The sequence below is a fragment of the Folsomia candida genome, unplaced genomic scaffold (assembly GCF_002217175.1).
Source record: "Folsomia candida strain VU population unplaced genomic scaffold, ASM221717v1 Fcan01_Sc046, whole genome shotgun sequence".
Lineage (NCBI taxonomy): Eukaryota > Metazoa > Arthropoda > Collembola > Entomobryomorpha > Isotomidae > Folsomia > Folsomia candida.
In genome coordinates this window covers 880,374-892,693 of record NW_019091238.1, presented here as the reverse complement: position 1 = coordinate 892,693, position 12,320 = coordinate 880,374, and the positions used below count along the sequence as shown (strand labels likewise).

Genomic DNA, 12,320 nt, shown 5'->3' with positions numbered 1-12,320 from the left:
TGACTCTATTTCATCCATAGATTAAATTGCACTAAAAATCTCATTTTGCCCCGACCACACCCCCTCAAACCCAGGGAGGTGGTCCGTTTGCCCCCAAAAGTTGATAGGATCCTCCCCGTAGGGTCATATGTATGATGCCGCAAACCGATTTCGATTATCTCGATCCGTTCTCACGTTATCCTGCTGACAGACAGACGGACAGATAGACTGACAGACAGACAAAGTCTTCACATAAAGTAGCTGAAGCCACTTAATAATTTATCACGTAAGGGTAACTAGAGGCGAAATCCTGCTCTGTCAACGCTCAGGTAATTAAAATATTACCGATACCGGAGGCAATTTCTTACCCTCCGAAGACAATTTGTTACAATGTGTTACCACGCTGTGTACCTCCGCCGGTAACAATTATTTCGAAAAATTATTAAGAGTGTAGCACCAATTTTCATACATGTAGCCAATAGGGCTGACAAAATAACTGAATGATAAATCTTGAACTGTATTTGGTCGAGTTTTAATAAAAAATTAAAGTTATCAAAGAATTGGAAAACGGGCGGATGATACGAATTCTTTCAGGAGTCAGGAGTTTTAGAGTTTTGTTTATTCAATTTATTACAAAATGTGGACAACAAAATTTAGACAGAAGTAACTATATTTGGACGATACAAATCTGGCCTGGAAGAAATGTGGATGTGCGTAAAATGTCTCGAAACTTTATTTTTTCGCGTAATTAAAATTAAAAATCAGCAAAACTCAAATTTTGACATACATAACCTCCATAATTCAAGGTAAAAATTCCGTCCGCGAATAACTATGATAAAAATGGAACAAAATGATACACGTTATCGTTCCATAAACTGTGAACAGAAGTTCTACAAGGGAACCACCGGGGCTTAAATTTTCGACGTTTTTCTTCTCATCCGACCTTTGAATCTTTCTAAATTGAAACCCCATCTCCAGGCAGCTTAATTTACTCAAAGCTGAGGAATCCCCCCAGTTGACTTGCATCTCACACTGCCCCATCGTAACATCAACCCGCCAAGGATTTGAGCTTCTCTTCAAATCGATTGAATTTTCAGTTGTGGGTGTTAGTAAATTGAACGGTTCGGAGATGTTCCACTGCAAAGCGACTCTATTTTGAAATTCCCGGGTGGAGTAAATCTTGACGACGTAGTGTAAAGCGTCAGTTTCGTTGAATGGACTGGAAGTCGGGGCCGGGGAGGCGAAAATGTTGAGGGATTGGGTTCGCATCACCTATTTAAATATAGGAATTTATGCATTTGAATGTAAAATTCGTCATTTACAAGGGAACCTTTTTTCAAGCTAGACCTGGATCATTTGTCGAAATATGTTTTAAACAAATCAAAAATTATGGATCAGATGGCGCTTATCTTTCCTTGAATATTCCTTTGGAAGAAAGGTGTTAGCGGTAAAGTTCAATTTTTTAGTAAATTTTCTCTTTTTTTCTTCGGGGCGAAGACCTAGGCATTCGTGGGCAAAGTTCGGAAAACCCTGGAGTTTTTCTACAAAAACCTAACCACGGGGGGTTTTTCCGGGGATTTTGTGGGTCTTTGGGTTTTTGCGGGTTTTTGTAGATTTAGGGGCAAGTTGAAGCAAAATTTATAAAATTATCTATTAGAGTAAAGCAAGTTTAATATTCGAATTCAACATTAAATTTGAAGTTTTTTCCTTGAGTTAGATTTGTAAGTCAAAAGTTGATATAAGCCTAATAGGCAACCAGGGATATTGGAAATTCAGATTGCAGATAAAAATGGTCAAAATTTCATACCCAATCCAAATATTTAATTGGTATAGATTCAAATTGCAGTCGCAAGTGTTCTGTTTCAATCTACCCCAAAATGTGTAAAAACGATGGAAAAACCCACAAAAACCCCATTAAGCATTATGGGTTTTCCAGGGATTTGATACTCCAAAAACCCCAAAGACCCCAACGAACAAAAACCCGGGTGACGTGGGTGCTTTGCCGTTAAGGTTTGTTTTCTTCAAACCGGGTATTCAACGAACTGATTAGAGCCATGTGATTTCTAATTTTTGACTAGATTTCTGGACATAACTCGTTCGAAAATCCCTATTTAGCTTGGAAAATGTTTTATTGTTTGTTGAACACGTTAAATTAATGATAATCTCATGCTCCGAAAGGATGCAATGGATATTATAAAGTGTAGTACTCATGATAGATGTTTAACGCAAAACGGTGGATTCTGTTGCTTTGCATGAAATTATTCCTTCACTGGAAATTCCATTGAAATTCTATTAATTCCAGTCTGAAATTATTAGAATTTCTTGGCAATGTCTACCAAATGAGAATGTTTCTTGAAATGAATTTTACTTGAGTTTATTTTTCATTTGAAACATCCTTCCTGAGTACTACGCTTAAATCAGTAAATTTTGAGGTAGATTTTGCAGTTATTACGTACCCCGCCATCTAGCCGCAGCCAGGTTGCCTCGCTGCTCTTCTCCGCCACGTGGGCAGGCTCCGTGGCCAGGGATGGTTTCCAGATGGGGGTAAAGTCCCCATCTTTTCTCACAATGGATTCCACATTCATCATTTTTATATCTGGAATAAAGAAAAATTCAGAAACTTTTAATTTTCTATTTCATCCACACACCAGCAAACAGGTGAAGGCACATTAGGAGCGGTCCATAAATTATCTCACGCGAGAGGGGGGGGGTCTAAGGCTGCAATGATATCTTTCCTATGGGGACGTTCATAAACTTCATAACGCAAATTTTCGGTTTTTTGGACTTACCCACCCACCCCCCTTTAACATGTGTCACATAGGCACGATATCATTGGCCCTGACCACCCACCCACCCCCCTTTGCGTTATGAAGTTTATGAACGTCCCCTATGTTAAAGGGGGAGGTGGGATCTATAAAATCTCGATTTTTGCGTGAAATAATTTATGGATCACCCCTTACGTAGGCAACCTAAGTACGTTATCGATTTTAGGGAATTTTTTTGACCTCTTCCCCACGGCATGGCTTATACTCTCCATTTATACACTCTTAACAAAATCAATACTATTTCAATACCACGCGGTATACATATATGACTCTACCGCTGTAGTATTGATTTAATACTAAATAGTATTGTCGCTGATACCGGAGCAGTAAAAATAGTGGGGTTATTGGTATTCACATTAAACCGTGTCAGTATTATATGGGGTGCGCACTGTGGTATTATTCTTATTCACTGTGGTATTGAATGATCGTGAGCGCTCTATACCACCTAGTATTGCATGCGTTGAGCATATTTATACCACGCAGTATTGTGTAATTACCATGGCAGTAATGAATGCGAAAATATGGTAATGAAACGTTTCTCGTTTAATTATATTTTTTTATTGCACAATTAAACGCTTAACGTAGCAATTACAATTATTTTGAATTAAAACAACATTTATAAACATACATAGATAGGAATAATAAATAAATATGCACCCAAATATTAATTAACATGTTATTTGACAAAATTTACAGCTAAATTCTTAATACTACACCACTTATCTAAATACTACAAGTAATGTCTCGAAATCACGAAATTTCCAGCAACATTGCAATTATGCTTCAACTCCATGGCATCATGAGTAATTAGATTATTTACATTGACTACTTTAAAAATATTCTCCGTCTCCTTAATTTTATAGGCAAACAGATGCCGATCAAAATACTCGGTGTCCAGCACTTTAAGAATTAATAGACAAGTATTTGATTCGTATAAAATAAATTCATAAATAAAAATTCAGGTCAAACTGTTTATTATATCCTTACCCCTTTATCTCTATAAGTTTTGACACAAATTCATTAATGAGAATTGTCGAAGATTTATCGTCCACGAAGCCTTTACTCTTGCAATCTTCGACAATACCGTGTATTACATTGTTTTGTTGAACCGTGGTTTGGAGAATCTAAAATAATAGTTAGTAAAGTTGTTATAATAATCTGGCACAATTAACTAAGTATGTACTGTACTTGTTTAAAATTATCCCCTATTCCAAACGATTGAGAAAGCCCAATATTTCCTGCCGCAGGTAAAACTACAGACAAATATTATTGCATATTAGTACGATAACTTTCACTCATTAAAAAAATATCACACTTATTCAATGGAATTTCCTCAACAGTTATAGCTTAAAAACTGAAAATGGTAATATACTAGACTAGAAGTGTTTATTCGAAAAAGACTTACAATAACTTGATTGCGATGTATTATTGTAGCTTAGGTCAATTTCCAATACTGACGACTCTTCTTCTAGCTTGAATATGATATTTTGAATCCCATCTAGGCTGACCAAAATTGGGAAAACATCAGAGTCCACCTCGGCACCGTATTCATCCACGAAAGTAATATTTTCTGCTTCATCCAACTCAAATTTGCTTCTTACTAATAAATACAAAGAAAAAGTTCGCAAAACTTTAATAAATCCCAATAAATACTGTTTAAAAATAGTGTAAGGATATGTTTGCTTACCTGATGATAGAAATTCTTCAAAATTTCCGTCGGATGAAATTAATTTCTTGCCCCTAATATTATTTGAAACCCGAACTAGTTTAGTAGAACTCATTGTGAAAAAAATTATGGAAAAAAATAAAGGAGAATGAAATGAAGGAGAGTCACTACTGGCTCCCGGGCGAGCGTCGTGTAACGGCCAAACATGAGACAAGAAAATTTGGTATTATATCAATACCAATATTGCAGTCTTTCAATACCATGGGCAGTAAAATCTATACAAATTCTCTCGGTATTGAAAATGTTACGTCTGGTTTTAACTTGTAGTATTGTTTCAATACCGAAATTGTGCTATGAACTTAATACTGCGATGTTGGTATTAAATTCTTTTTAGAATCAATACCCAGTTTCTTACAGTGTAGTTAAAATAGGAATGATAGCATGCCTTGATCCCTAGCTCCCTCGAATAGATCACGTGTTCTTAAAACTTGGCACATTCTTAAAACACATTCTAGAAGCTGCTTTTCTGAAGGGACAGCAAACATACCTGACAAACTTATGTACGTTACATAAATATACCAAATTCTCTCATTATGTATGAAATGCACCAACAAAATTTACAGCATAAATAGGTACATAATTTTAAAATCGGATTTTTAGAATGTACCAATTTTGTCAAGTCTGCCGTACGGGTCCGAGCCGATAGGCAAATACGAGTACTTGCTTATACTTAACATCCTTTTATGTACTATGGCGTGTCACCTCATTTGCATAAATATCACTATACCCATTTTCCAGGATGTATTTTAGGAACGCTTTTTTACGAAAATTTTACGAATCGAATATCGAATTTTACGCAAATAGGTGCCATTAATATATTACGTCGTCAAAAGTTATCGATTTTACCACAAACGGTTTGTGATGAAATCGATAATTTTTTATAGAGAATTTTAATACGTGAAGAACCAAACCACCCGCCCACGAAAATAATGCCGTAATATGTGGACGTTCTCACACGCAAGTAAAGTGACTAGGACAAATATTTTGCCTGCTATCGAATTTTTATAGCCGTTCACCTCATTTGCATAATTTGACGCATTCGCGAGAATTTGTTCAGCACGGAAGGCCCGCATCGCCGGAAATGGGCATAGTGAGATTTATGCAAATGAGGTGACACGCCTAAATGCGAGGATAGTATATCTTTTGTACTTTAACCCCCCAAAAAGCATTCCACTCACCGCTTGGCAATCCAGGTTTGCCCTTCCGTTTCACAACCAATCTTTCATCTTCCCATTCCTGCACGAGCACGAAATTCAGGGCCAAATCGGTCCCGATCAATTTCGTGGCTACCCGATCCACCCTGATTGTTACGTTGGTCACCGAAAATCGGGCGGGCAGGGAGCTCGGGGCGTATGCGTGCCAACGTATCGCCTCCCAGGTGTCGCCATCACTCAGAATTTCTGCTCCATCAAACAGGGGAAAAGCGGCGGACACTAATAGCGTCAAGGTGACAGCGGGCATTATAAATGCGGAGAGTTTTTCCCACAGAGTTTCGTCCCCCGCTTCCTCAGGGGGAGGGGGAGCATCAGGAAGTGGAGTTTCGGGGAAGGCGGACATTTCTATAATTTTTTGGCACAATGCGAAAAAGTGTAAGCTTGAATTTATTTTAAATAGAAACACCAAGATTCGTATATTTTTTTGCAGTTTGGATTTAATTTAAGTACTTTGAAAATGTATTTAAAATTTTGAGGTGGTAGGGATTTTGTAATTTTGAAGACACTGAAGGGAATGCGAAGGGGTTGAAGGGCGGAAGACAAGTGAAGGGTGGGAAGGAGGAAGGGTACCTTTTTACCTGAAAAAGGAGACAAATCCTCTACTCGAAGGGACTGGATTATACGCTAATGAATATGCACGCAGGGATCGTCCATATACTACGTTATCAAAAATTCTCGATTTTACCACTCACACACCCAACGTAAATATTTTGGGGTAGGGAATTCTAACATGGGAAAGATATATAGCAAGACCTATACCACCCACTTACTAAAATGATGGCGTAATATATGGATGTTCCCATACGGTAGGGTGACGAGGTGTATGATACGGACGCAATATCCTTATGAAAATACATACATATTAACATGCTTAAAATGACAAGTAGATATATAATATATATATATACATATTTTTTTTTCGTTAAATACATTTAAGGGAATTGCAACCCTTATATTCATATATTAAACCCTTAATTATTTTAAACCCCACTGACACAAGTTTTTCACGGGTTGTTGGCACCAAGTGACAATGAACGATTAGCATTTGAGGGTACACTGCGATTTTAACAGTATTCAAAAACTTAAATATTTATTTAGATACATACATATTTTTTAGATACATATTTACACATTTCTGTAAACACGTACATATGTAGGGCCCGTACATAAAGCATGTCACCAATTGTCGGGGAATTTGGACCCCTTCTCTCCGCTTTGACCTAAATATGTGCCCAATGTTATAATTATCACGGGAAGGATGGCCTCAGTGTTTCGGGTGGAAGCAACCACCTGCAAGAAATAACCGCAAGAAAATGGTTTCTTGCAGCTATTATTACCCGCAAGAAATGCAAGGGCAAGAAACTCCTTCCCGCCGCTGTAATTCTTAGGCGAGGGCGTTGCATTTCTTGCAGTTTCTTGCACCTTGCATTTCTTGCAGGTTCTTGCACCTTGCATTTCTTGCAGGTTCTTGCACCTTGCATTTCTTGCATTGCAGTGCAAAAATTTAAGCAACCCCGCAAGAAACGATACGCTGGATGGCCTGTGTTGACCCTCACCCGCCTCGAATTGGTGACATGCTTTGTGCACAGTCCCTTACAGGAATTTAAAGTTCTAAAAAAAATTAATTCACCTTTTTCACAAAAACTTGGTTATTTTAGGAATTAATCCTCACGAAATATTTAAACTCATAAATGCACAACCCTTTGCACCATTGTTTGAAAACGAACCTTTTTACAGGCGACAGACCCTGCATTGTTCGAAGGTTGGTATTTAACAAGGTAAATTTATTTTTAGTCCAGCAAATATCCTAACCTCACAAGCCGGAGTCAGGGCTTGCCTATGTATATATTGAAAAATGGAAAATAGTTTTACACTAAAATACTAAAACGATGAGGATAATAAATAACACAAGGACTTCTCAACTAATCGAATACTTCGAAAAATTGCATTATTCTAACATTATTTCCACGTAAATGATTTTCGTGCATTTTCATGCACTTTTCCGGATTTTTAATTGGTGTTATTAAACGTTTAAAAACATTTGTATGCACTAATTTCGTGCAGGTGTTATTTAGCAGCAGAAACACTGATTCTGGGCATACTTTTTTAAACTTTTTACAATTTTTTCCGGTTTGTTCACTTCGAAACCCGGCCTTCATTTAGAGACGGTTCCGAATTTTCCTGGTTCAAAAATTCGGAACGCTTTTGGTTTTAGGTCGAATTGCATAATTTATTAGGGACAATGCAATATGGTATAATCTTTTTGGCATAAACCAAATGGGTATAATGGTACATAAGGGACAATTAAAACAGGGATAATTATACGAAAATCAAAATTAAATTTTAAACAGTCTTGTAGTTGCGAAGGCATTTGCCAATAGGTCAAGATCAGTGTTGTAGATATGATTCTACAATCAAGACAAGTCGCGTATCCAGGTCCCTGTAAATTTTACACTGTGGTTCGACTTGCCCAGATTTCAATTTTTCGATTTCCAAATTCCAATGGCTTTGTTCATTTTGTAAAATTTCAATGGCAAATATAGTACTCTGTGTCAGTCTTGCAGTGTAGTTTTTTGGTACAAGTAGCGTTTTCAGTGGACATGGTTGTGAATGTGACTGTGGAGTGCAAGGAGAAGGAATGGAATGCATTTTGGTCCCTTTAAAGCTTAAAGTATAATTATCCCTGATAGAATTATCCCTGAGTTACATTATACGAAATGGTTCCTACAAATTATACCAACAATATTATACCAAATCAAATTATACCAGGAAAATTATGCAATTCGACCGCACACCCATTTTACACCCAGAATAGTTTAAAGATTTGTAGGAAGAATTTCAAAATTTCAACAACATAACGTCCTGTTGAACTTCACACCATCGCTTTGTAAGTAAAATGCAACCCAAATTATTTAGAGGGAAGACGAGAAAAAGCAATAAATCGGGGATAGAATCAATGTTTATTTTAAAATTTTGAGTACATAAATTTTCATTTAAACAAATTAACGTATTTGACCAAATTAATTAACAAGGAAGGAATAATTTTGAACAAGGATGTAGATACGGGAAATTCCCCAAGTTTCTATTTATCAAATTCTCGCCGAAATTTTTTCATACACGTCGGGAAACGCGTCCTCGCAGTTGAGCTGCTTCCGAACCTTGTTGTACAGCGTGGGATCAAACATTTCGTAAAATTCGTCCCGGCTTAAGAACGTGTCCGCGTAGATATGAGGGCTTTCCAACTGTACGGGGGCAATTAGAGAATTGAATTTTCTAATATTTTCAAAAAAAGCTTGTTAAAAATCTCGGGATTTTTTTACCATTTATTTTTAAGGCAGAACTGTTCATATATTTTATTCGATTTGACCAGCTCGTAATCATCGAGGTTCTTTGGCACTCCATAAATTCCAATGTCAAGCTGCATCGTGTCGGGGTTCTCGTCAAATTTAAAAAATCCCGGTTCGTTGAACGACTTGCTGGGGCAAAGCCAGACGGGATAAATCTATTTAAATGAATAAAGCGATGAATCAGGGTACGTGTGGATTTTTAGGTTTCTGGGGCTCATGTTAGGTTAGGGTAGCCAAGACCCCGGGGTTTTCAAATTTAATAAACTATTTATAATAAGGTTTTGTTACGGAACAATTTTAAAAATTCATTAATCATTATAATATCTTGATTGACGAGAAGCTTTGTCTGCGAAATTGCGGATAATGCAGCACAACTTCCTACATACACGAGACACCGACTCAGAATGCGATAAGGCCACACTCAATAGAAAAATTGGTCTCATCAACACTGCCCGTGTCAATGTATGACTTAACCGCCTTGGTTAAAATGTTGAATCCGAGTTATGATGATTTTGACACCGAATAATAACGTAATAATAATAACCCCACGTATTAAGCATAGGGTGAAAAATTAAAGGAGTGAGAAATCATTCATTCGTCTGAAGTGAGTTAATCTTTTACTCATTTTCATTCAAATGTCAGGGAATTCATTTCAATTCAAAAATTCATTTCAATTCATTTTCATTCAAATTCAATTCCATTCTCATCATCATCAGGGTCCTTATACTGGATCCTGGGAGATTCCAGACAGGGTCATGTCAGTTCAAAAATTTTCCAAATTTTTTTTACAGATTTTAAAGTTTGGGAATATGATCGATTTTTGCTGGGAGAGTTTGGTTGTCAAGAAAAATAAAATGCTGTATAAAACGTCACAAAATGCACGCGAATTACTTTTAGGTGACGGTTTTGATACCGATCTTAGTTAAATTATTTTATAATTATTTTAATTTGTAATTAAATTAAATCATTGGATTTTGTGGCGTTTTATACAGTATTTTATTTTTCTTGACAACCAAACTCTCCCAGCAAAAATCGCTCATATTCCTTAACTTTAAAATCTGTGAAACAAAGTTGGAAAATTTTTGAACTGACACGACCCTGTCTAGAATCTCCCAGGATACAGTATAAGGACCCTGCATCATCATAATCAGTCACATGAATGAACGTGAACAGGTATGATCGTTTCAATTGAGCATTATGAAAAATCCGGAAACATGTTTATTTATCATAAGTAGATAAGTAATTCTCGTGGTGCCGTTAGTCATAACCAGAGCGAGAGAGCTTATCCCGACAACCCGCGAAACCCAAGTAAATATGTAAAACCCCAGGGTATGGATTTTCAATTTCAAAATCCCGGGGGGTTCGTTACCCTGGGACGGGAAATTTACACTCTGAGAAATCCGGTATTCACCATAATTTATAAAAAGCTTGTCCAAATATGCACATACCTCGACTTGCTTGTGGAAAAATTCCAGGGCCATTTTTGCCTTTCCAATCGGCACGATGAAATCTTGTAGGACAACATTTTTCTCGGAGAATTGCCTGAAAAAGGCCGGGATTAGTTTGTACCAGTTCGTCTCGCTGGTCGCGGTCCAACCGAAAAGCCAGCGCATAACGGGCATGTTGGCGTACGGCACGAGAATCTCGAGTGTCCAGAAGGCGCCGTACGTATGGCGATGATAGTAGTCCCGGAGCGGGATGTACTCCACGGTGGGGGCAGATTGAGACAAATCTTGGACGTGTTTGTAGAAGGACTTCTTGTACCAGCGGGCCACCGGGTTTATCTGAGATTTGAAATTTTGGCGGGTAGTATCAGGTAAATTATGTACGTATGTATTAAGTGGCTTCATCTAGAATCTGCTTTGTGCGAAGACTTTGTCCGCCTGTCCGTGTGCCTGTCTGTCTGTCTGTCTGTCCGTCTGTCTGTCCGTCTGTCTGTCTGTCTGTCCGTCTGTCTGTCTGTCTGTCCGTCTGTCTGTCCGTCTGTCTGTCTGTCTGTCCGTCTGTCTGTCCGTCTGTCTGTCCGTCTGTCTGTCCGTCTGTCTGTCCGTCTGTCTGTCCGTCTGTCTGTCCGTCTGTCTGTCCGTCTGTCTGTCCGTCTGTCTGTCCCTCTGTCTGTTCATAGTGGCTTCAGCTAGATTCTGCTTTATGCGAAGACCTTGTCCACCTGTCCGTGTGTCTGTCTGTTCGTCTGTCTGTCTGTCTTTCTGTCTGTCCGTCTGTCTGTCCCTCTGTCTGTTCGTCTGTCTGTCTGTCTGTCTGTAAGCAGGATAACGTGAGAACGGATCGAGATAATCGAAAACGGTTTGCGGCATCATACATATGACCCTACGGGGAGGATCATATCAATTTTTTGGGCTTACCGGACAGCACCCCCTGGCGCTAGGAGGTGTGATCAGGGCAAAATACGGGACTCTGGGTTTAATTAGTTTATATTGAGTTACAATTCAGTGGGGGGTTAATTCTTGAAATGGTGGCAACATATATATTTTCATTACTGACACAAACAAAAGAGATATTGGCGGGACAATTCGAACAAAGAAATTTGTACCTTTGTAGGTTCTGCTTTCGGCGTGAAACTCCCCACCATGATGACCCCTTTGTTCAAGGAGTACATGATCCCCTCGACAAAATCGTGCCCCGGGTTTTTTCGAGATTCTTTCGTTATCCGGGTAGTCGCCTCGTCCAACGAGTTAACCGGGATGTAGGAAAGCTTGATGTATCTGACGATGTACAGTTTCATATTAAATTAGTATAAAGATAATAATTAATAATGTGTATTTGAGACTTGATCCAGTTTTGCCTTAAGGTCACTGTGGATGCCGCGTTAATCTCAGTCTACCCCTGTTCAACGTGTTCAAACGCAAATTCTAAAATTGAATCAATTTTACTCCACGAGTTTTGAGATAAATGCAACTGTTCATATTTTAATATAAATCAAATCTTTGATACTATAAACAAGTCGATTTGAAAAAATAGCGAATTCATTTTTGACGAAATTTATAAATACATAATGAAAAAATTGCAAACGAATTGGCTATTTGTTTTTCAAACAGACTTGTTCGTAGGACTAGAAATTAGATTTAGATTAAAGTTTTGAAAGTTGAAGCTACCACAAAACTATTGGAGTTGGGTAAGTTTTAGGAACCCCGTTTAAAGACATGGGATACGGGTAGGGTCAGATTCAAAACAAGAATTTGTCAAATCAACACCGCCGGTGTCAATATAT

General features: G+C 37.9%; 2 protein-coding genes and 1 long non-coding RNA gene across 3 annotated transcripts; all 3 read right to left on the bottom strand.

Moving 5' to 3' along the window:
- Positions 1–613: 613 nt before the first annotated feature.
- On the bottom strand, positions 614–6,112 carry LOC110861865. The gene is made up of 3 exons (XM_035845024.1): positions 5,709–6,112; positions 2,436–2,575; positions 614–1,251 (listed from the first exon to the last, which is right to left on the bottom strand). Exons 1-3 carry the CDS (start codon positions 6,085–6,087, stop codon positions 781–783), a joined length of 990 nt encoding a protein of 329 aa, XP_035700917.1. The 5' UTR covers positions 6,088–6,112; the 3' UTR covers positions 614–780.
- On the bottom strand, positions 3,446–4,456 carry LOC118433266. The gene is made up of 4 exons (XR_004833281.1): positions 4,210–4,456; positions 3,993–4,057; positions 3,792–3,928; positions 3,446–3,704 (listed from the first exon to the last, which is right to left on the bottom strand). It is a non-coding gene; the product is annotated as an uncharacterized LOC118433266 (long non-coding RNA).
- A 2,612-nt stretch (positions 6,113–8,724) lies between the features above and the next one.
- Positions 8,725–12,044, bottom strand: LOC118433282 (diminuto-like protein). The gene is made up of 4 exons (XM_035845061.1): positions 11,643–12,044; positions 10,540–10,875; positions 9,065–9,246; positions 8,725–8,986 (listed from the first exon to the last, which is right to left on the bottom strand). The coding sequence occupies exons 1-4, from the start codon at positions 11,832–11,834 to the stop codon at positions 8,950–8,952; spliced, it is 747 nt and encodes a 248-aa protein (XP_035700954.1). The 5' UTR covers positions 11,835–12,044; the 3' UTR covers positions 8,725–8,949.
- Positions 12,045–12,320: the final 276 nt, after the last annotated feature.

Excerpts from the sequence above, each read along its gene's own strand:
- LOC110861865 (XM_035845024.1), bottom strand. The coding sequence starts at position 6,087 with ATGTCCGCCTTCCCCGAAACTCCACTTCCTGATGCTCCCCCTCCCCCT. Across the intron at positions 2,576-5,708 it reads CAAACCTGGATTGCCAAGCG|ATATAAAAATGATGAATGTG; the intron begins GTGAGTGGAATG and ends TCTTTATTCCAG. Across the intron at positions 1,252-2,435 it reads GGCTGCGGCTAGATGGCGGG|GTGATGCGAACCCAATCCCT; the intron begins GTACGTAATAAC and ends ATATTTAAATAG.
- LOC118433282 (XM_035845061.1), bottom strand. The coding sequence starts at position 11,834 with ATGAAACTGTACATCGTCAGATACATCAAGCTTTCCTACATCCCGGTT. Across the intron at positions 10,876-11,642 it reads CGAAAGCAGAACCTACAAAG|ATAAACCCGGTGGCCCGCTG; the intron begins GTACAAATTTCT and ends TTCAAATCTCAG. Across the intron at positions 8,987-9,064 it reads TTCTGCCTTAAAAATAAATG|TTGGAAAGCCCTCATATCTA; the intron begins GTAAAAAAATCC and ends GCCCCCGTACAG.